Here is a 25,369-nt window from a genome sequence, read left to right as displayed (position 1 = left end):
TAAAATGTAAAATAAAAGATAATATAAAGTAAAAATCACGTGATAACCAAAAGCTGTGGTAGTAAGGAACGAAGCGATGAATAAACTGTAGAAAGTAAGGAAAAGAAAGATAGAAATTGTGGAAATGTAAGTAGAAGAAAGACAGATCATGTGAAATATGACAGAAGAGCATGGAACTAAAAAAGAAAAGAAAGTGAATTATTAAAAGATAAAAACGTCCCTGTCCCATAAATAAGATAGGGAAACGAGAGGTCCCAATATCATGACAATTTAAAAAAAAAGACACTACCCGCATGTTTTAACGGTATCAAATAATAGCAGCTGACACATCGGCTATAAAAAGTGGACGAGTGATGACAAGAGTTTTTGTTATAATACTAATTTTGACTATAAAATCTTATAGGTGTAGTTACCAATTATTTTACTTCACGAAGTATTACATATTTTTATATATTACCTTTATCTCTATTTCAACTTAATAATAGCAGAGAGAGAAATTTGTGATAATCATCAAACCTCTACGTAATCATCATCATCATCATCATTTCAGCGGTACGACGTAGACCTTCTCTATAGATTTTTAATAGAACGGGTTGATACAAAAAGATAAAGTAAATAAAGAAATATGAAAAGATAAAAAACATTTAGATAACATAATTATGATAATTGATAATGCCATAAGGCGAAAAAAGTAATTAATATTATATATAATGCCATTTCATCTACGACTGTATCTAAGGGAATAAACAGCACTAGGTCTGGAAGAGTAATCTTAAGTTAATGTAATTATAAATTTGTTTTTTTTTCGGTATGGTTATAGGTTTGCGGATAATTTAGGTAGCATCCAGCGTCATCCGACGGCCTTAAATAGGTCATCTATCCAACTCGTGGATGAACACATCCTACGCAGTGATTGCTGCTCCGTGGTCTACTATATTCAATAATATTCGTTCTGCACGCAGTGTGACTTCCCCAGTCTAACTTCAACTTAAAAATTAAGGTAAGTCATTTTTATTATTGAGTTTTATTTTAAAAATCACAGCTTACTATCAGACAATTCATATGAACCAAATTGAATGTTTAATATTTTAAATTCTACACTAATTTATTTAAGTTTCCTTTGTAAATTTTTCCATAATGTTGACATCTCTGTTTGACTCACTTTGATGGTATCCCTCAATATTGCAATCTCCCTCTGCAAGTGTTCATTTTCCGCGTACAGTGCTTCCAGTTGTTGTTGTAACTCAGGAGCGGGTTGCCGCATTCGCAATCTCAGTTCTTCTTCCAACTGCCTCACTAGCATCGCTTGTTTCTAAAAATAAGAAAAATACATTTAATACAAATTTTTTATTACTGGAAGTATAAGAAATTAGGACAATTAGCTAACACTTTGTTATTATTACTAAATTACCAAAGTTCGATAAATCCTAAAGTATTCAAAACACACCAGAATATCATCATTTTTCCTTACTCTATGAATTCACCGAGAGAATGCCACTCTGGGTTGACGACTCGCGTACCAGGCTTAAAAAAGCTCTCTTTCAAAGCATTACTTTCACCGAACAAAAACCCAGACCGACTTAACCAAATTTTAAAATTGGGGTTCAGATCTGTGACAACAAACTTATATATTTATTGGAATCTGGCGTTATTTTGCGGAAGTCCATCCTAAGTAAGAAAAGGACCAATATTTAGCCACTTCCGCACATGCAGTGGTAGTCGTGCAACATAGTGCACCGCCCGCCAGCCCGCTGATAAATGCGCATGCGGCAAACAATGCGAATTACACAATTACCACCGTTAAATCACTCAACACGTGTTTCACCCCTGCACGGGGCATCTTCAGGCCACTCTGTGTCTAAACGGTGTAACATAACTCCTGAAGATGCCTGAAGAATATTGGGTCTTTTCTTACTTAACAAACTTACAAATATCGTCCTTGTTATTTTTAAGCAACTAAAAATAACTTCGTTAAGATTCTGTTTTATTCGTCTACATCGGATAAGGTATCTGGGCTTGTTCTTTTTATAGCATTATCATTTCAATCGCATGACATCCACTACCGGACATCCCTCATAGATTTCCAAAACTACTGAAAGCTGCTTACATTCAGCGTCATCTGATCACCTTAATAAAGACATCTACCTAATGGATATCATCCTACCTTCTTTTTATAAATATTGGACTAAACATGTAATTTCTGTCATGTTTCAGAACATATTGTTTTATTATTATCATCTTTCATAAGTTCAAATCAAAGCCATATTTGACTATATCTATTTGGACAAATAATATCAGCATCAATTTTTTTCTATAAATAAACCAAACTTACCAAGAACAATTCTTCTAAGTTATTACTTCTGAACACGAAATCTGTGTCTCATAGAAAGTGAAATGAATATGATTAATAGTCGCACAAGATGGCTGCCGGCATCTAACTCTTGTGCCTAATGTGATCCAAACGACACAATAACGGCTTCAATGTTGCAATAACTGATGATATTCGATAAACTTTTAGACTACATTACTCACGGAACGCAAAGTTATTTTAGAAAGTCACATCTATACAAATAATGATACTTTCGATCTCTTTTTTAGTTTATTTATCACAAACTATTTAATTCGATTTTGATTACGCAAGCTTAAAGATAGCAGTTAGTATTATACGTAAGTTTGATTTTTTTAAATTATTTATTTAAAAGTGTAAACAATGTTTGTTAATAGGTGTAAAAACTTTGAAGGGGTGATTGTTCTTACTTATTTGCTAACAATTAATGTTTCGTCGTACACCCTATTCATAATTCCATAGATTTATAAATAATTCGGATAACTATATATTTAAAAAAAAATTGTACTATTTGCTCTTGCAGACTATACTACCATAAGTTAATAGCCTGTCACAAAAAAAAAGAATTAATGTAACATATTTCAGAGTGATCATTTTATACAAATTGGTTAAAAGTAGATGTAGTTTTTTTTTAGTGATAAATCACCTGTATAATATAATTTATTAGTAAACATTTACCAGAAATATTGTTCCAACACGGTAAAATAAGAGGAGGATTTAAAAAAAATGGAACGATGACTTTTGACAAAACGATAAATATCCTAAATTGCGCAATTAAATAATGTTCGTAGCATGAAAAAAATTGTTATCGCATGTATTCGGATGCTTTTTCGCAAATAGCAGGTTTTTACGATAACGGTGATCCATAAAGGCAACCATCATTCGAATGGGTCGGATTTAGTTTTTTTTTTTATTTATGACTAGCCAGCTAACTTCATTGGTACGCAAAAAGATCGAATCACGGTTTCATCCCAATTTATTAGAGTACTCTCTACAGTCAAAAGATTTTTTTAATGATAAATTAAGTGTAAGTTAAATTCAATAGACAGTATAGTTAACATATTAATTGTAGCGAAAATAAGACTCGACAAAGATTTGCTATTACTATCCTACCTAAGCTAGATTACTTTTAATTACTCAGGAATAAAGGTAATGGATGTAGATGTGAAAGCTTTAAAGGTGTATAACTCGGTTGTCAGCAAAAATTTTTTACACCTATTTCCAATCATCGGCATGTATAAAGTGATCATTTTAATATATGTTTCAATATATTATATTTTCTCTTAATGTGTTATATTAATAACTTTTGGCGATCAAATGTCTGCACGGACAAATAGTAAACAAAAAGTAAATAAGTGTGCAATAATCCGAATTTTGAAAAAGTTTTAATAATCATAATCATTATATAATTAATGATATCTGAATTATTAATTTTTTGACTAAAATTATTTAGATATCTGCATTCGTCCACCCTTAAATATTTCACATCGACTTTTGGAAAGAAACAATCGGCTAATTTCGGCTTCGTAGAGCGTTATCTCTGTCGCACGAATGACAAAACGTCGCATAGGTGGTGTGGGACAGATATGGTACGTGTGGGACCGGTATTGTACATCTATAACCGCTCACACTATAAGCGTATGTGAATTTCACCCTTTTTCCTGCTCTCTATAGGATACTGCTCATTGGCAGAAATAGTCAACGCGTGGTTCAAACCCAAACTACGTATTGCAGAAAAGAGCCTACGGCCAATAATTACACATTTTAGTGTATTACTTAAACAATGTAATTGTTAAATCCAATTAAAAAGGAATGAAAATTTAATTTAAATTTAAAATTCGTTGAATTATTCTCGTTTTAATTAATGTATTGTCGATGTAGAAGTTAGATGCTGTATACATTTATATTCAGTTTATATAATATAATAATTTATCGTAGACTCCTTAGGTTTTTTCATAGGAATTAATGTTCAATTTGTTTTACGATTGGAGCTGGTCGTTTATTGGATGTTGGGCAGTAAATGCCGCAAAGTTATAGTGTTATATCCAATCAATATGTCGTTATTAATTTACAATTACTTCTCGCTGGTAATGATGCCGAAGATATCTTTTGCAGTAATATATCTAGAGGGCCATGTAGCGCCTAAAAATCTAAAACTTGGTCTCTAAGACCTTGTTGGCAAGCTCAAAGTTGTTCAACGAGTTATGGAAAGGCTCAGGATTTCTCTATGCGGTCGAACGAGAAATGAGATTTAGATTAACGAATGTAACCGATATAGGCCAGCTGATTGGCAAATTGAATTGCGGTAATAGGCAGACCACATAGCGCGCACGAGTAGCCACGGGGTCCTTAGTGTTCTAGAGACGTAGAAGAAGAAGACCAAGAACCAGCAAGCGCAGCGTAAGACGTCTATCTTGGAAGAAAACATATAGTTGATGCAGACCACATACTACTGGTCTCATTGGAAATAAAAATAAATATAATATATATAAATAAATATAGGGGAAGCCTAAGTTCAACACTTGACGTCCTATAGCTGAAGTATTTGCTTACAAATTTCTTTTTGTGTATTGTGTATTTTTAAAGAACATCGTTAATATTGCAAGAAATTTTAAAGTACGAACAATGTTTATTCAAAATATTGTAAAATTGAGTACAGTTTACAATCAAATAAAAAAACTCAGCATTGAGACGAATCGTTCCAGGACAACAATGTAATAATTTGAATAAATTTTCATACAATATGTTTGTCACGTTATATCACAAATCGAAAACAATAAAATATGTGTAAAACTGATTTACATATTTTTATTACAAAAATACCAATACAAAAGCAATAGTATAACAAAATTGGTAAGAAGTATTTCTTGTTTTCGTTCTATTATAATGAAACAAATGGACGCCATTTTGACTTAGCTCATTTCTTATGATATAAATAATAACTTTTGATTTATATCATAAAACATTTAGAAGATTCATATTTTATTTACGTATACCTCGGATCATACGAATATCCTATTTTTTGAGTGTATTTCAAAAAAAGAAACTATACCAGTATTTCGTTTAAACGATTGCATTAAATGAAATTTGTTTGTGAGACAAAGGCAACACGAAGTAGTTTCTATATACTAAGATCAAGTAAGGGTCAAAATATACTACGATCCTTTCGATCGGGGTTGATGAGATACCTACATAGGATAGGTTATCACTTAAGCAATACTATCATTATCATTTCAGCAGTAGGACTTCCACTGTTGGACATAGAACTTCTCTACAAATTTCCAATAGGTCTGTTAGGAACCTGTCTGCAAACATCATCTTCCAATTCTTAAAAAGGGCTTAACACTGTACTTGCCGATTATGTGGCATGTACTTCAGAACCTTAAGGCGCCAACGGTCATCCGTTTTGCGCGCTATGCATTCTGCCTATTGTCACATTAACTTGCCAATCCGGTAGGCTATGTCTGTTACTTTTTTCGTCTACGCATCTCCTCATTGCTGATATGATCTAGAAGAGAAATGAGGGACTATGAGCTTATAGCAAGGTTCGTCTTATGGCAGTCATGGCTATTGGACTTGAGGATGTTTTATGGTTACTCGATCGCTGCCCAGCTGAATTGGATTTGACGATCGACCTCTCTGTCAAAGCTAAACTTATCTAGCAAACGTAATAATAACTTAACGATACCAATTAATTAATTTAGTTACCGTTGACGGACGTTTCAAATAAATTCTAAAAGAATTATTCTCACAGCAGTCGTTGCACTTCGACCCGATAACGAGAATCAAGCAGCCGCGAGAATAACACAACTGCATATAAATAGACAGTTTCCAATTAAAGTTGAAATGCCTCCATTGCCATAGGCGTTATTTTTATTTAACATACTGTATTTTTTATTTGAGAATTTATGTTTTAATACATTGTTCCTACAAACTTGATTTTTCAATAATTTATTTGCAAATAAAAATAATTTTACGAAAAATGACAAAAAATGCTAGATCTAAAATATCAATAGAGGCACAGTGAAATCACTTATATATAGATTACATATATAAAACAGGATTGTTATCAGGTAATAATATTAAATTTGTAGTCGTGCTCGAATCACTCACATTTACTTATATAACGTTATAAATTCTTTTTAATTATTCCGTCAACAAGTATCTAATTTCGTTTATGAAATAATCGCTATCTGCCACACGCTTCGTGGAACTGCCTTTTGTAGATGTAATTTCATAAAATCCATTCTAGTTATATTTTAAGATGCCAAAAAATATTTTAGCCAAGTAGCCTCTAAGAGCCATAGTTAAAAAAAAAGACTTTTAATAATAAACAGACCCATTGAAACTCTCTTGTGGGTAGAATTTCATAAAATTCGTTGTTAGCTGACCTTAACTCGGCAAAGGACACATTTTGATCAAATTTGAAGTGCTTTAGCCTTATGATTCCAAAGATATTGTGATGAGTTCGTATATCTATATGTTTCTTATATATATGTATGGTATAATTAGATTTAGTTGGGACGCCAAATATTTTCGAGGGTCCTTAAATAGTTCAGGTCCTATCACAAATAGTAAACATATTTTTTCGGCGATGTACGTTGACATTTTCAATTTCACCCGGTTTTGTGCGGAGGAGAATGAAGGCGTTTAACTTATTCCTCTAAACTTTAAAAAAATGTAGATAGTTTCTCTTGGCATGTCCAGCCGTTATGTTATTTATTTTATTTCATCAGACTGAGAGGACGTGGAGTTACTTTGAAAGCCGGTGTGAAGTAAACCAGTTTGGACGAACTTAAGACTCGTTTAGTGTTCCAATTAATGCCTGAAACGGCTGAAAAACGGCTACTTCGGTTTCCACATTCTGGACACCTCTTCTCCCAGCGCTAATGTTTTCCGAAGTGACACGAATTCACACGAAGTGGGTGAAAGTAACCATTCTTATCATCATAATTTTTGCCAGGTAGTAGCAACCGATCAAGTCGAGGTTTGGCTTTCTCGGACACCCATAGGTCGAAATTCTAAATAGGTATTATCGAAAAGTCACCCAAGCCACTCAAGATTTTCATCGATTGGGGCCCTTAAACCTCCTTATTACATGATACCTGGACCCGCCTGAGACCTGGCTCCTTGGGAAGCTCCCTAATTTCACTTGCGGAATTTACAAATTATATCAGTATAAATATCAATATTTAATAAAAAAAAACCAGCGAGAATACCGTTAAAAGCTATCGGATGGAAATTGCCAGCATGCAGTGCCTTCAGATTTAATAATAATAACTAAATTTAATACAACAAATAATTTATACGCAGTTTAAATAGATAGTGGAGCAAAGAGAATGGAGTGGAATAATGTTTACGGACCTTGAAGGTTCCTTGAAATATTTTTATGTTCGCTCGCTCCACATTCTGTTGGCGTTGCGAGTTACAATAGCACTGGATGGAGACAAATTAGAAGACAATAAAACGTGAAGCTCGAACAATACGAGAGAAACGTTGTAGTGGAAATTAAAACTAAATGAAACAAAAGAAACGCTCCAAGACACCAGCAGTTACGTATGGCTGGAAAAAATCGTAGAATGCACGAACGTTTACTAAAAACGTTAGGAATTAAAATAATATAAAAAACTGAATACTAAATAATATATTGTATACGTAACTATCTTTTTATATGTTTTATTCGCGATTTTTAATCTGTTTGTTTCAGTGCCATATAAACCATTATGATGTATTGATAACTATTAGCTTATAACAGATAATTAATCTCACGTTAATATTCTTACTTAGCTTACATGGCTACTGATATTCGGAAATTAGAAAAGGATTTAAATTAGGAATGATGACAACTAAAAACAGACATGTTTTTTTTAAATAAAAACCGTCTACTTATTACTATTAAGACTCGTTTGCGATGCTCCTAAAAAGATACACATAACACGTTCAATATAACACGTTTTTATCCCATATATACATAGTATATAGAACACAACGCGGAGATTCCCCGCATGAAATTTCTGTATTGTGAAATTTATAAAGAATTATACAGTTCATAATTAATTTGGAGTGCCTTGTGCCAGTTGTGTGAAATTAAAAAATAAATGTTATGCTCAAAAATTATAATGTTGGAAACCTTTGAATATTTCACGTAAATAAATCGGTGGAATTTTATTTCATTTATTTTAATTTTCATCGTTGATTGAGCCGCAGATCGCGACTATTGGACATAGACCTCTCACATAGATTTCCATTAGTACTGGCAATAAGCGGCATCCAGCATCTTCCGACGACCTATACAAGGTCATTTTTGTGAAAACAATTGTAAAGAATACAATGTCGTTTTTGTGAAAAAAATGTAAAGAAAAAATAAACAAAACATAACTAAACAATGTTGATAAAAATAATACAAAATAATAAAAAAAACTCCAGATTAAACATCAATTTAGGTTAAGAAAGACTTAATATATCATATATCACGTTTAAATAACGATAAATCTTTTATAAGTTTTCACACGTAAGCTACAATTATTTTTAGACTTATTAACCTTTTTTTATTTAACCTTTTTTCCAACCTTTAGTTGTTAATATTAAAATATGTAGTAAGACTCCGTTTTTTATTTTATTATCTGTCATATAATATGAGATGTGATGACTCAAAAGATTTGTTGTTCCGAAATATCCAAACATAATGAAATATTAAGTAAACAATAAGATGATGTCTAGACTTAAACTTTTTGAATGAATCATTTATATTCAAACGATATAAAAACCATTTCACGTGACGGTATAAAAAGAGAGTAAATTTTGGCAATCATTCAAATTCAATAATTGTTCATTAAACATAAAATGGATTATGTGTCTTGTTGAAGTCGTGTTGACTTTACCAGCTGTTCGGATGAAATGAGAAGAACATTCGGAAGAAACTAAGTGGGTTTATGTTAATTTTTTAAAAATTTAAAATTACATAATTTAATGAACATTGAAATAATCTGACGGTAGAACACATCGTTTCAAAGGTGTGCTATCTTCAATGAAGTCAGTTACAGTGAAGCAACCATACACACAAACGCACACAAACATTCTTTGACATTTTTTTTAAATGTATCAATGGAAGTTTTCTGTGTACATTCAGAATCTATTGCAAAAGTACATGTTGTATAAATAAATCCAATTGTAAACATTGCCCGTGGAATGATTTAGTAAGTCCATTAAGTGGAGTATCGGGTACATATAATTTGTTTTTGCAGCTGGTATCAATGTTGTGTATGTCACAGTTTCTAGGATAATCGGTAATGTTTTTATTAAAATACTATACATTTTAATCGAGTCTGTGTTACATGAAACGGTAGGTGATGAAAAATCTTATTTTATGTTAGTTTAGTTGAAACAAAGAATATTTTCAAATCGACAGGATTTTTTTTGTTCATTAACGATAATCTGCCGATATTAAAACGTGACTATAGAACGTTATTTAAAATACATAAAATAGCCTTTTACAATTAATTTTAATAAGTATGAAAATACAAGAATGCTGTATTTTTATTCATCATTCGCTATTCTAGAATCTCTTTCCGTTGTCGCCGGTAATTATTTCCTTCGTGCTGATTCGACTCGGGTAGGAGAACTCTTTGTAATATCCAACAACTTGCAACGGGCTATTTTATTTTCTCACTTTTAATGTATTCGCAGGCTCTTTTCGGACCAATTAACAGTTCTCAGCTCTGTTCATACCTATGGCACAGAAAAAAGCGTCTGTTATGAGCGTGGAACAGTTTTGCACTACTGTCAATTATAGCAGCCAGTCTTTTCGGTCCAATTTACTCTTCTCAGCTCTGTTTGCACAAATTATGCATAGGCTATGAGCGAGGAACAGTTTTGCACTACTGTTAATAATATAGTTTGGTTAATAATTGGAATATACGTAAAAATAATTCTTTCACGAATAATTACTACATTTACAACGTTCTTCGAAGCGCGCCAAAAGACCAATCCTCAGCTACTATGCTATGTTCGATTGGCGCTGAGTGCTGTTAGCTTTTCTGGCTTTTAAAGTATCTTCGAATTTAGTAGTCGTGCATCCGAAATCTTTGAACGCATAAATTAAAACAAAGATCTATATCAGAGTAATCCTCTACTAGCTCCCCGGACTGCTCTCATTACCCCTTGTCATTGTTCGCCATCTTGATATTTTTAAGTGTTGCCTTATCTTTTCCGGAGAGGAGTTTAACTCAATGTTTTAATGCAACCAGAAGAAAAATCTAGTCCAATCTTTCTACAGGCAATGTATTCGCTTTCATATTAAAATCGCAGATAATGTTCAGAAAGCTGTAATTGCTATATTAAAAAAAAATCAAATTATTGCATTTGATTTAGCATTCGATCAAAAAAATAAAAATGTAAATACAATAGCTTGAAACGGCCCTGTCATTAACGATTACAATAAATACGCTAACGCTCTGGTAATGCGGTAGCATCATTATAACAGTCGCCTCTCCATTTGTATAATCAGACGTCCACACAAATATTTTTCCATTGTATTGCGTAGAACACACACGGTTTTGATTTATAACGTTTCGCACTCGACGTAGGATGATATTTCAGCACTCTAAACGATTCCTGTTGTTTTTGTAAAAGCGTTTTTGCGACATTAGTGACGTTACCTGAACTTTTAGAAAATTAACTAACGGATAAAAATTAACAACGGCTAAATAAACCGCTATCCTATCCATGGGTTCAATTTTGAAAAATGAAAATCACTTGGATTGTTTTTTTTTTAATGAAACTGAAAATCAAATGCGTAAATTTTAATTGTGAATATTTTTAATGTATAATACAGCTTCGGTAACAGATATTCGGTTTAAAGTTACATTTATTTCTATAGTCCAGTGGTATACCCTATTATTTTATATATTCAGTTGTATTCACTACAACGAATCAAAAGTTCATTATGATCGCATGGTCACGATTGTGTTTATCTATAAGCTGCCCCGACAAATTTAGTATTGATAAATTTATTAACATGTCCCAGTCCAAAAAGAAGTAGTATGTAAATATAATAAACATTCTATTTGTGTGTGTATATATATTATATATATAATTTGGAGTCTGTCATTTTGTATTTCTTATTTTCGCTTCAATACATTGTAAAATATTTAGTTACATTAAAATATATTGGGGTGATAAAGAAAACCGAATCGATGTTGTTAAAGTAGTATGAAAATAAAAAATAAAAAGTTTTTGAAAGTGATTACTGTTTATATACATATATACTGATATTTTGATATATATAGATTGTACCACTTCAATGTCCATTGCTTCCGGTGTGTTTTTCGAAATAAAAAAATGAAAACAGGATTGTTAATTTTATTTTTAATAAATATTTTTAATATAGTTGAGTTTCAGTGAACACCTCAAGGTTACCTGTGTACCTTTTTGGTGATCGACCTACGCTGCCGGTCCCCACTATTAAACTTTAAGGCGCTAGCGGCCAACAGTTCTCCGCCCTATATGGCCTGCTCGCTGCCACTTGAACTTGCCAATTCGCTGAGCGGTAATTAATTTAGCCAGCATCGAGATTTACTTTTACATTTGGAATTAAAAAATGTAACGAGCGCTCTCAATCTAACCTATAAATATTTACTGGCAATGTACTCGTCGGTTGTAAAATATATTTTTTTTAATTGGTTCGTTGAAACCTTGCTTGCAGCGCATTCATATGTGGTTGCGTGTTCCAGTGTACGAACGGGTTTTTTTGTAATTCCATTTTACGGTGCATTTGAATTTGGAAAAAGCAAACTTTCAATTAATACTTTAATTCGAACTTAGAAAGCTTTGAGTCGAAAGCTACAAAGTAATACTCTAACGTAATTTTTCTTTCTCGAGTTATTTGATTCCCAAACACGCAATTTTTATGTTTTCGTGTTCTTTATAGTAAAGGTCGATAAGTAACAGGTTCAACGTGATTAATAATCTCAATAATAACATTTCAGGTGAAGAGTTATTACTTTATAACGGCAGTATGAAATAAAAATTAAAAATAAAAGAGAAGTCTTTCTACGTTCGATTTAAGAATTCAAAACAATGTCTTATATGTTTTATTTCTTCTTACGTTTTTTATTGTCACGCATATTACAATGAGGCATTCATATTTTAAACAGCAAGTATGACACGCCCCTATCATATGCATACTATGAAGATTGTTCGTCAAAATTTTAGCTGTTGTCCTTGATATAAAACAGCTTTATGACACAACACTGCACACTTTAGTCTGGGAAGTACATTTTGTTACTCTTTAAATATATAGGGTGCTATAAAACCTTCTGAGGGATGAAACTATAGCTCATTTCACATTTCTCTTCAAAAAAGTGTTTTTAAAATTTAGATCGTTAAATGACAAAGTTAATTACAGTTTACTATCTATACCTGCAGACTTTGTACTCCCAAAAATCGAGCTGTCGCGTTCCAATACATTGCAAATTATTGTAACACATTACAGAGTAATCACTTTGTAAATGTATAAAGCTTTAAAGCTTTTTTCTGGGATAAAAGCAATATCGTTCCTTTAAGGCTTTTATACTTTTGACCAATCATGCTGTATTTCATTTAAAAAGTTTAAAAGACCAAAATAATAAGGAAGTACATTTACCATAAATTACCCCCTTTACAAATTATTTTATTAAAATTTTTTAGTATTCTCATTAATAAAACTAAACGACAATATCATGTATTGAGCATGAAATATTTAATTAAATACAAAAGACGTATTCAGTGAACAATGATTTTTTTTTATTTAATGGCAGCTATTAAATAAAAACGTTTGACACGGACCCAAAATATTTATCCACATCGAAGATTGACAACAACAAATTTAAATCAACACCAGAACACATAATTACCGAATAAACTTTTTATGTTTTGTCTGCCAATCAAAGTAAACGGAGCTGTCTAATTTTCTTGTTACTTAACGCGTGAATTAGACCTAACTTGAAGTTGTTTCGTAAAGTTTAATGATGTAACTTCACTACCTTTCTTGTGTCTACGATGAACATCGATTCTTGAACTTGTTAATGGGGAAACTCGTACTTGACGAGGTTATTAGCTGAGCGGGGACTTGCTTTTGATTGTTTATCTGTTTTTCTTTTCTTTGTTGCTGGGCAAAGCTAAAGTACTAAAGTACCCAAACGTAAAATATGACCACGAGATAGTTCTTGGCTCCTAAATGTCAAAACTACATCGCAACTATTATTGCGGTGGCAACGCTAAACCACCCGTGTACGTGTTTGTTCCGAAATTTGAAATCGCACTTTCTTACTGTATTATCATCAAACCATTGATTTTTAGTAAGCTATACATTTACCCCTTCAAAGCTTTTACAACAATTCCCAATTACTCTGCATATGGAAACAATTTAAAATCATGATGGATCCAAACACAATGGCAGCGACTATCAGTGCTAGCTTCCAAATTCAAATCGGCATTCGAATTTGAATTCGAACGGACTTTAATTAAAACTAAAAAGTATTGATGGCCAATGTGGCCAGTAATGAAGAACGTTCTTATTTTAACGCTACAGAAATTAACACGAAAATCATTAAACGTGTGTCGCTGTAGCTTGTTGAGTTTTTTTAAACGATGTTTTTATTCTTTTTGGAGTACCTTCTTAAAAAGCTCAAACGCATATTTTTTAGTTTCCAATGTAATATTACGTCGGGTTGTCGCTCTTAATATGAAAAAAAAATAGTTCCTTTAATAAGTAAGAGGAATGCTATTTGTATAAGAGATATTCGCATAACAACAACAACATAAATGATAGTCCCAAAAGAACTGGCAGAAAAATTAAAGAGAAATATTTACTCAACATGTAATGCATGGATTACATCTTTCGTGCAATTAAGTCGACCATGTGCTTGTCTTTGACCTGAAACTAACAAGTGAAAGAAATAATTATATCTATAACTGATTACCCTGTTAAGATACAAAATCGAATATTTGCATGAAAAAAAGTATTAAAATTACGTTTGTTTTTCCATTCACCACACAGTAAAATTTACGAACTTTACGAAACAACTTCAAGTAAAACCAAATTCACGCGTTAAATAACAAGGAAATTTGATTGACGGAGAAAATATATAAAGTTTTTTTTTTGGTAATTGTGTACTGATATTGATTTAAATTTGTTGTTGCCAATCTTCTATGTGGATAAATGTTTTGGGTCCGTGTCAACCGTTGTTATTTAATAGCTGCCGTTAATTTATATATTTCATGATCAATATATGATATTGTCGTTTGTAATTTTTTAGAGCAAATCCAAAAAAATATTTGTTAAAAAAAATTTGCATCCTGGTAATTTATGGTAAACGTACTTTCTTATTCTTTTGGACCTTTAAGCTTTTGAAATGATATACAGCATGATTGGTCCTAGATATAAAAACCTTAAAAGTGTGATATTGCTTATTTATCATCAAAGAGTTATGAAGCTTTATAAATTTATAAAGTGATCGCTATACAATAATTTGAATTTATTATAATGCGACAGGAAGATTTTTGGCAGTATAAAGACTGCAGGTATAGATAGTAAACCACAATAAATTTCAAAATTTTACAATTTGAATTTTAAAAACTCTTTTTTTTTTCTTACTATATTATTATTATGTTGTCTATCATTTGACAGCAAATGTCCTATACTTTCATCCCTCTAAAGGTTTGACACATACAACCAATCACTCTGTATATTTAAGTACGAGTAGTTTAAAAATGTACATGCCAGACTTCAATGTACAGTGTTGTGTAATAAAGCTGTTTTATCAAGGACAACAATAAAATTTGGAAAAACAATCTTCATATTATGCATATAATAGAGGTGTGTCATACTTGCTGTTTAAAATATAAATGCTTCTTTGTAACATGTGTGACAATAAAAAACGTGTGAAAAAAAACATAGGATACTGTTTTGAATTCTTAAATCGAACGTAGAAAGACTTCTCTTTTATTTTTAATTTTTATTTCATACTGCCGGTATAAAGTAATAACTCTTCACGTGAAATGTTATTATTGAGATCGATAATCACGTTGAACCTGTTACTTATCAACCTTTATTATAAAGAACACTAAAACATAAAAATTGCGTGTTTGGGAATCAAATAACTCGAGAAAGAAAAGTTACGTTAGAGTATTACTTTGTAGCTTTCAACTCAAAGCTCTCTAAGTTCAAATTAAAGTGTTAATTGAAAGTTTGCATGTTCCTTTTTCGAATTTCAAATGCAGCGTAAAATGCAATTACAAAAAAACCCGGTCGTGCACTAGAGCACGCAACCGCATATGAGTGGACTGCAAGCAAGATTTCAACGAACCAATTTAAAAAAAAATTAAAATATTTCCCAACCGACGAGTACATATTGCCAGTAAATATTTATAGGTTAGATTGAGAGCGCTCGTAACATTTTTTTAATTCCGCATGTAATAGTAAATTTCGATGATGGCAAAATTAATTATCGCTTAGCAAACTGGCAGGCCATATATATGTATGTATGTGTGTATATATATGTATATGTAATAATATTAGTATATGTAATTGTAATAAATAAAAATAAAAAATATATATGTATATGTAATTGTAATAAATTTATTACATATAAAAATATAATATGCCATTCGGAGTCTCCACTGGAATTCTTAACCATGCTGCTTTGATTGCCTTTTTCGTACATACACACGTGATCGGCCAGATATTTTTCTGTCACAAACAAAAGAAATTTCATCGTACCTACCTATAGGCTAGTACACAAACATTTGATTAATACCAAGCGTATAGAGAATTTTAAAAATTCTATTGCATACCAAGTCTACTCTATGTAAACATATCGATTCGGTTTTCCGTATCACCTCTCTCCATTTTAATAAAACAAAATATTTTACGATACAAATTATTGGAGCGAAAATATGAAAACTCAAAATGACAGATTCCAAATTTAAAAGTAATATGTTTATTTTTAAATATTTGTATTTGTAGCCAGACTAAGTATGATGATGTGTATATATTAGTAATATACATACAGTAGTACAGACAAACATCTCTATTAAAATTGTTGGGTCCGCTTCTTATAAATAAACACAGTCGTGACCTTGACATCATACTGAACTTTTGATTCGTTATAATAAATATAAATGAAGATATACAACTATAAAGTAATAATAACAGTTATGGACTATAATAATAAATATAATTTTAGCTGAATACAGGTTACCAAAGTTGTATTTTACATTTAAAATTTACGCATTTGATTTTCGGTTTCATTAAAGGAAACTTCCAAAACGATTTTAATTTTTAAAAATGGAACCCATCGATAAGATAAATAGCGGTTTATTTAGCCGTTGTTGATTTTAAACTTATAGTTAATTTGCTAAAAGCTTACGTGTAACGTCACTAATGCCGCAAAAAATCGCAATGCTTTTACAAAAACAACAGGAATCGTTTAGAGTGCTGAAATAACATCCTACATCGAGTGCGAAACGTTATAAATCAAAACCGTGTGTTCTACGCAATACAATGGAAAAATATTTGTGTGGACGTCTGATTATACAAATGGAGAGGCGACTGTTATAATGATGCTACCGCATTACCAGAGCGTTAGCGTATTTATGCTAAATGTTAATGACAGGGCCGTTTCAAGCTATTGCATTTATATTTGTATTTTTTGATCGAATACTAAATCAAATGCAATAACTCTTAGTACAGCAGTGTTGATTTTTTTTAAATCTAGCAATTAGAGCTTTCTCAACATTACCTACGATCTTATGGTGATAGCTAATACATTGTTTGTAGAAAGATTTACGGATTGGATTTTGCTTCTAGTTGCACTGAAACATTGCGTTAAACTCCTCTTCGAAAAATATATGACAACACTTTAAAAATATCATGATGGCGAACAATGACAAGGGGTAATGAGAGCAGTGTGAGGAGCTAGTAGAGGATTACTCTGATGTAGATATTTGTTTTAATTTATTAGTTCAAAGATTTCGGATGCACGACTACTAAATTCGAAAATACTTTAAAAGCCAGAAAGGCTAACAGCGGTTAGCACCAATCGAACATAGCATAGTAGTTGAGGAATGGTCTTTTGGCGCGCTTCGAAGAACGTTGCAAATGTAATAATTTTTTATGAAAGAATTATTATTACTTGTATTCCAATTATTAATCAAACTATATTATTAACAGTAGTGCAAAACTGCTCCTCGCTCATATATGCATAATTTGTGCCAACAGAGCTGAGAAGAGTAAATTGGACCGAAAAGACTGGCTGCAAGTACATTAAAAGTGAGAAAACAAAATAGCGCGTTGCAAGTTGTGGGATATTACAAAGAGTTCTCCTACCCAACTCGAATCAGCACGAAGGAAACAATTACCGGTGACAACGGAAAGAGATTCTAGAATAGCGAATGATGGATAAAAATATTTTCATACTTATTAAAATTAATTGTTAAACGCTATTTTATGTATTTTAATGATGTTCTATACTCATTTTTTGACATCATCAGACTATCATTTGTGAACAAAAAAAATCCTGTCGATTTGAAAATATTCTTTGTTTTAACTAATCTAACCTAAAATATGACTTTTCATCACATACCGTATCATGTAACGAAGACTCAATAAGAATGTTATAATATAATATAATAATGTGTTAATAAAAACATTACCGATTATCCTAGAAACTGACAAACACAACATTAATACCAGCCGCAAAAACAAATTATATGTACCCAATACTCCTTTGATGGACTTACTAAATCTTTCCACGGGCAATGTTTACAATTTTATTTATTTATACAACATGTGCTTTTACAATAGATCCCGAATGTGTACAGAAAACTTTCATTGACGGTTTTAAAAAAAGAATGTTTATGTGCGTTTATTAGTGTGGTTAGAGTGTTATAGTGTCATTGACTTCATAGAAGATAGCAAACAAATAGAAACGATGTATCAACCTACATATTATTTCAATGTTCATTAAATTATGTAATTTTAAGTTATTAAAAAATTTACATAAACCCGTTTAGTTTCTTTCGCATGTTCTTCTCATTTTATCTGAATAGCTGGTAAACTCAACTCGACTTCAACAAGACACATAATCCATCTTATGTTTAATAAAGAATTATTGAATTTGAAAGATTGTCAAATTTGTTCTCTTTTTATGCCGTCAAGTAAAATGGTTTCGATATCATTTGAATATAAATAATTCATCCAAAAAGTTCATGTCTAGACATCGTCTTATTGTTTACTTAATATTTCATTATGTTGGGACATTACGTAAGAACAAATCTTTTGAGTCATCGCATCTCGTATTATATGACAGATAATAAAATAGATGGCACGAATGTATAAAGTTTTTCAGGGACTCAACTACATACTATATTTTAAAATTAATTACAAAAGGTTTACACTTTGAAGTCTAAAAATATTTGTAACTTACGTAAGAAAAAGAGGTTTATTGTTATTTAGACATATAAAAAAAATATAAAATCTTAAGTCATTATAAACATAAATTAGTAGTTTTTTTAATTTTATAAACAGTTTATTTTTTCTTTACAATTGTTTTCACAAAAACGACCTTGCATAGGATGTCGGATGATGCTGGATGTCGGTTTTAACCGGTACTCTACTAGAAATCTTTGAGCGAAGTCTATATACAATAGACAGCGTAAATATAGTCACAATATTACTTAGATTTTTCAGTTCAAATAAAAGCAATATTTGGTAGTAGCCATTGTCTAAATGAGGCTTGAGGGTAAAACTTTTGACAGTCCAATGTCTGAATAAGAGTTTCAGCGCACACCTGCCTACCTAGGGCAATTTCATATCGAATTAGTTCGAATGTATATAAAGGAAAAACCTTCAATTCAAATAACAATACGCAAGTAATACACTGTGCTGACTTTTTTATTTATATTTGTTTGTTTCCCGCTACGCATGCCACTAAGGTCGAGCCCCAAGCGACCCTTTCGAATCCCTTTGCCCTATTTCCTTCCTTAATTTCGACAGAATCGATATTTCGAAGGTCCGACGCCGTTTATTCGTATTAAACATTAATGTTACAGTTACAGTTGATGGCCGGAAAGATTCTCGCTTTGAATAATATATTTACGTGTTATTCGAATCTTTGGAAAATAGAACCAAATGTTATTGCTAACGAATTAATTTCATGGTTAAATTATATACTTAATCATTTCAGCCGTAGGGCGTCAATTGCTGGACGTAGGCTGCTACCGTAGATCATATAGGACTACCGTTGAACGCGACCTTTATAAAGCATCTTCCAATGATCTTAATTAGGCCGTCTATTTACCTAATTGGAGGATGTCCTCGTCGCGCTTGGTGGTGTCTCCATACTAGAACATTCAGGTCACAGTAACCACTTGTACTGTGCGCTATATAGCATGGTCAATACCACATCAACTTATCAATCCACTGCATTACGTTAAACAATTACGATCTCGAAGAGACAGCTCGAGCATAGGCCCGATCCATGGATCATTGCAACAGTGAGTTTGCCAGAGAGACCCGAAGTAAAGGACTACGTTTCAATGCCGTAAATCATCACTGGTAACGTAAATTAACCGTAGATTTTCGTCTGAAGGCACTAAAGGATATTGGACAAGAAGATGTTTCGAAATTTTCTCTGCCCAGCCAAATTGGGTTCGACTTCTTCCTCGAAATATTTTTGGTTACATATCAATCAAATACATCAAAATGTTATAAATATTTATATATGTATATATATATATATATATATATATATATATATATATATATATATATATGTTTGTGCGTATATTTGTGCTAGGTATGAATTTACACGAACAAAAATAAAGCTGATTTCCATTTAAGCATACGAGAACTCATACATGTGTGTTTTGATATAGAAAATGTTGTTATTGAGGTAGTATATTTAAATGGTACATTAATAAGTGTCCTTAAATATTTTACTGTATGAAAGAAGTGTAAGCGTCGTATTTTTACACAATTAATTAAAAATAATTGTATAAGCAACAAGTCACGAATGATATACGAAATTCGTGCAAGCTATTCTGTACTATAATTACCTAACCTATTTAGAAATTCCCGCTTATTTTCTTTAAAAAAGAATGTTATTCGTTATCGCGTTAAGCTATTTTTACCGGTACAAAATAAGCTAAGGATTTAGCTATTTTCATTAACAGTCATCTGCAAATAGAAGGAATATTTGTAGCTACAATGTACATTCGAATGAAGGAAATATTAAATACCGCATTCACCAGTGAAAATTTAGCTTTGTATTTAAGCTGTAAAAACATTCAAGAAATGAACAAAACCTTATTTATTGTTTCTTTTTTAAATAATAATACTGTGTTTAAAAAATTGCGTGAATTTGTTTTTAAAATTTAAATTATTTATTCATTCTTCCAAATCAATTTCATGCAGATCAAAGTAATACTTGTTATATAAAACGCAATTTTGCCAACGCTTTTTCCTGTCTTCGAAATAGTGTTTTTCGAATATAACCTTCAATACCTTCGATTCGGTTTTTATCTCATCAGTCGTGTCAAAACGTCGTCCCGTTAGCCTTTTACGTTTGCTGAATAGACAGAAGTCACACGGAGCCAAAATAAGCGAATACAGTGGTTGCAGAAAGATATGAATCGATTTTTTGCGGCCTTTTTTCCAAAAAACTTGACGATTTTGACACCAATCGAGGCCCTTGACGCGTTTGAGATACAAAACATCTTTCAAAATTATTTGGACTGAGCGGAATAATATTCAAACTTTTGACAAAATGACGCTTGGCAAATGTTATAGACAGAGCTCCCAACCTAGGACAAAAAAATACCTACCTTCCTAATGCACGGGAGTTTAGTTCAATAACGGTTTGTGTATTGAGCAATATCCCCTACCCCACCCTCATCAAGGAAACAAGTAAAAAAACTTAAACTTTTGTCTTTGGCTTTATAATTAATTTGTTTTAGTCATGAAGTAATTTCTTTTATTTTTTTTATTTCTTTTCAAATATCTAAACGATAATTCGACAATGGTTATTTTTAAACTGCTTTTTGTTCCAAAATAATTTAGTTAATGTTTTTGTCCGGCTCTTATTACACAAGATATAAAGCTTTAAAAACAAATCGTATACGGTGTGACTATTTTTAACATGTGGAAAAATGTTGTTTATAAATAATAAAATATAAATTAAAAATATAACACTGGCAGCAAAAACCCCATAATACAATGGCCGCTGTCCAAAATATTCGATAAAATTAAAAATAAAATACGTCAAATTTCTAAGCTCTACAACTGAAGGGGTTGCTGTTCCCTATGACCGGCGATCACGTAAATTGGCATGTACGTGAATAATCAAAGCGAACGGCTACGAACGTTACGCTCATGATAGAAGCCAGCGGAATATTCGCTATTATTTATTGCTTCTTACCGACAGCTTACGTGTGCAAGCAACTGCGTGGTAGCGTCAGAAAACTTCATATTCATTTTTTATACCCTAAAACACTGGTTCCAAATAATTATGGCCAATCGCCTTTGAAAGAAATAAAAAATTCCAACGCCCCAGTAATGTTTCAACTCAAAGGTTACGTGTAGAAATACTGACCATTTCAGTCAACAATACTTTTTTTGTTAATTTGTTAATATTCGTTAGAATTCAAATTCGAAGAACAATTTAAACTCGCCGATTTACTTCTTTCAAGGAAAACTTATTACTGCGGTCTTTTACTCCCAGTTTAATAAACGGAAGGAATAGGTGTGCAAGCAACTAGCTCCATCATTAAGATGGCGCACAGTTCCCGATTCTTTTTCTTTTCCCGATTCTTCTTCTCGGGACTTGTGTACTACAAGTACCGACGTATCCGCGAGCACTATTAAAAATGGTCAGATTTGTATGACCAAGGGATCGGGGTCGTTAACAGAAGTGCAACGGTGTATTAAAAATTAAAATTGAGTAAAAAATACAAAACATAAAACGGTGACAATTCTTCATTGAGAAATTGTGTAACGTGAACTGTGGGAATATTTGCAATTTAGTGCCCTATACATTGGTACAAATCTAGGATTTTCCCTATTATATTTAAAAAAAAGTTACGACAAAAAATTTGGTATCTCGTATCAAAGAAACTTGAATTTGCGCATATAAAGCCACCAAAAAAGTGCTATGAATACCGAAAAAGCACAAAAACTGCAAATAGTGCTGCTGTTGTAAGGTGTATCTCAGCCACTAGGTGCTGGGCTAGGTTGCATCTTCACCAGAAAAGATCCTGGCTCCTGGTGGCCAAAATTAGTAAAAGCACGTGACCACGAGATCGCAGAACCAGTCTTGACAGCCACTCAACGATAGCTGCGGCAGCCGGGAGCACAAAACCGTAACCAGACCGAAAAACGGACAGATAGCGGTTGAGTTGCTGAGGGTAAAAGATTCCCGAGTTTGAGCCTGTGTTTGTACCGATCTCGCGGTTTTTTTTCCACACAAATTTAATAAATCCTACAGTCTAGATCCAATCATTAAATCAAAGAAAAACCCAAGCATCACAAAGATCAAACTGAGACCGAAATTACGTCGTGAGAAAAAAGGGACAGATTTCGTCTCTCAGCAGATTCATTTGACTGAGATTGAGGTCTTTTGATCAACTCTTATAGTGCTATCTAATAATTTAAGGTATTTAACGTATTTTTTTTAACTTTGGGACAAAGGATTTTAATCTTAAGTTACTTTGATAAAAAATTTACAAAATTAGTGTGACTCAGACGCCCTATTACCTAGGTAGAAAACAAAACTTGACTGTGCCTGAAAATAATAATTACAAACAAAAATAGAGATTAAAAACATTAATAAATTTTTGGGTAAATAGTGGGTAATTGTCACAAGACCATGTACAAATATATAGCAAAAATCCGTGAGTTTATATTTGTTAATACAAAGACCAAAGGAGATTATTTTAATATTCAAATAAAAATTGATTTTTATATTGTTAGAATAAGCCCGTATAAAGAAAAAGAAAGTAGGAAAATAGTCTATTAGTTTTTAAATGAAATTTTTAATTTCAAAATTAAAAAGGCATGAAGAAGACGAGACGGATTCGACAACGAGGATGTTCTTCCCAGACAACAAGACTGCTTATCGCGTACTACGCACAGTGGAACCGGACACGCGTCTGGCCTAAATGTTCACGGGGCACGGGGAATTCTCTATCGATTCCTACAGGTTTATACAATATTTCATTATTTACTTTTTATTGTTCAACACAGGAAATAAGAATAAATCAGATGAAATAGGCAAAGGATGAATTATAAAGAGCGGTCTAATCATAAACTGCGCTATATCCTAGACAACGGTTTAATAGTTTTAGTAACCAGGAAAAATTTAAGCGGACGCCATAAGATGATACAGAAGATTGAAACTGCTGTACATACATTTTAAATAAGTACTTATACATGTATCATGAAGATAACTACATCATCGTATCAGCCGGTAGACGCCCACTGCATGGCATGGGCCTCACCCAAAGATGACCAGCCTTTAACCATGTGCCGGTCTACCTAGTAGGGGCCTACCCACGCAGCGTCTACTGACTCATGATCGTCACTTGTTCAACATACATTACTATTTACTATTATATAATATAAACTACACAGTAGAAATTATACGTATTTATTATATGTACGTATTATACAATATATACAACACAAGTGCTTTCAAAGATTTATTTGGAGAATCATTTTGATCGTACTTTTTATAAGAAAAACGCTTTACTCATTATAATAGTCTTTTGAAATAAATATGTTAAAAGAATTTTGCAATTCGGAGAAATCACAAGTGAATTGGTCAATTTTCACAATAATTTCCTTTCAATTCGACTAAAACGCTAGGCTTTCTTTCATATTCATTTTTCATTAAAATTCGGTCCCGAAGGAAATAAGAACATGAATTTCAAAAGATAAAAAAGATGGCTTACTTTTTGCCACCTTACCTTTATACTTAAGACCAATAATTTATTAATAATTACTAGCTGTAAGGAGACGTTGTACTTTCTATAGTATTAGGCCTGTAGAAAACCATTAGAAGAAATAAAAAAACAAAATATCACACGAGTCATCACTTTATAAACTTATTCAACATTTTAATAATAAACAAAGTTAGTAGTAGTAAGACCTAGACATCCGCCTACAAGATGAACATACGACCTAGTTAAAGTGAACGCCAGATGCAGATCTCATCCAACCGGTCCTATTGGAAATCTACAGGCGAGACCTTTGTCCAGCAAAGGTCATCCTATAGCTAGAAAGATGATGATGATAAAATAAGTTCTCCAATTCGTAAAATCAATATAATCCTATTACGCCTTTTTAATTTTGATTGACATCATATAGTAAGTATTGTAGGTATGGACAAGTATTTTAATTTATTCTTTGTTACGTATAAAAAAGCATCGTTATTCCTATTTACGATATAATGTTTTATAAATATAGATTTTTCAGTTAAGAAGAGTCAACTGAAACTGATATTATGGAAGATTATTCTTTAATGAACTGGACTCCCACTGCTGCCCAAATTTGTATATTCCACAGGTTCGAGGTGGCAGTGCGCTAAAGGCATCTAGTCTTTATTAAGATAATGAAGCTATAAGGCTCTCCCGTCACATATTTACCGGATTGTATCTGACTCTAGCAGTTATATAGGTATCCAATATTTGTATTATGAATCTTTGTTGTACTCGTATGTATATTAAGTGATTGGTCATCAGCGTAAATGCTTCAAATATGTGAATCTACAGCTAAATTGTCAGCAAAAAGCATGAAATATTAAATAATTTATAGAACGGAAAAATATGATACTACAAATAAATTAAATATCACTTTTATTACGATCCAAGTGTTAATTAGGATAATTTAAGTCATTATTCTAATTAAAAATTAAAAACATCCGATCGGATCCGGTCGACATATAGTATTATATCTTTTCCTTTTTATTTCAATCTAATTAAGAGGAT

The 25,369-nt window shown here is 32.0% G+C and overlaps 1 protein-coding gene and 1 long non-coding RNA gene across 2 annotated transcripts in view; one reads left to right on the top strand and one right to left on the bottom strand.

The window, feature by feature from the left end:
- LOC137924698 (uncharacterized) overlaps positions 1–23,556 on the top strand; it is a 34,290-nt gene extending 10,734 nt beyond the window's left edge. The window contains exons 2-3 of the long non-coding RNA XR_011107600.1: positions 821–1,000; positions 23,437–23,556. This is a non-coding gene — a long non-coding RNA (uncharacterized lncRNA). The remainder of the gene's footprint in view (positions 1–820; positions 1,001–23,436) is intronic.
- The window catches only part of LOC137924697 (trichohyalin-like), an 82,600-nt gene that overhangs the window by 27,958 nt on the left and 29,273 nt on the right, over positions 1–25,369 (bottom strand). The window contains exon 2 of the mRNA XM_068768118.1: positions 1,163–1,312. Coding sequence (XP_068624219.1) covers positions 1,163–1,312 — 150 coding nt within the window. The remainder of the gene's footprint in view (positions 1–1,162; positions 1,313–25,369) is intronic.

Source organism: Battus philenor, unplaced genomic scaffold, assembly GCF_028537555.1.
Source record: "Battus philenor isolate CCGP_79_NKW_IND1 unplaced genomic scaffold, ilBatPhil1.0.hap1 SCAF_24, whole genome shotgun sequence".
Taxonomy (NCBI): Eukaryota; Metazoa; Arthropoda; class Insecta; order Lepidoptera; family Papilionidae; genus Battus; species Battus philenor.
Note: the sequence above shows the minus strand (reverse complement) of the source record. Positions and strands in the feature narration are given on the sequence as shown.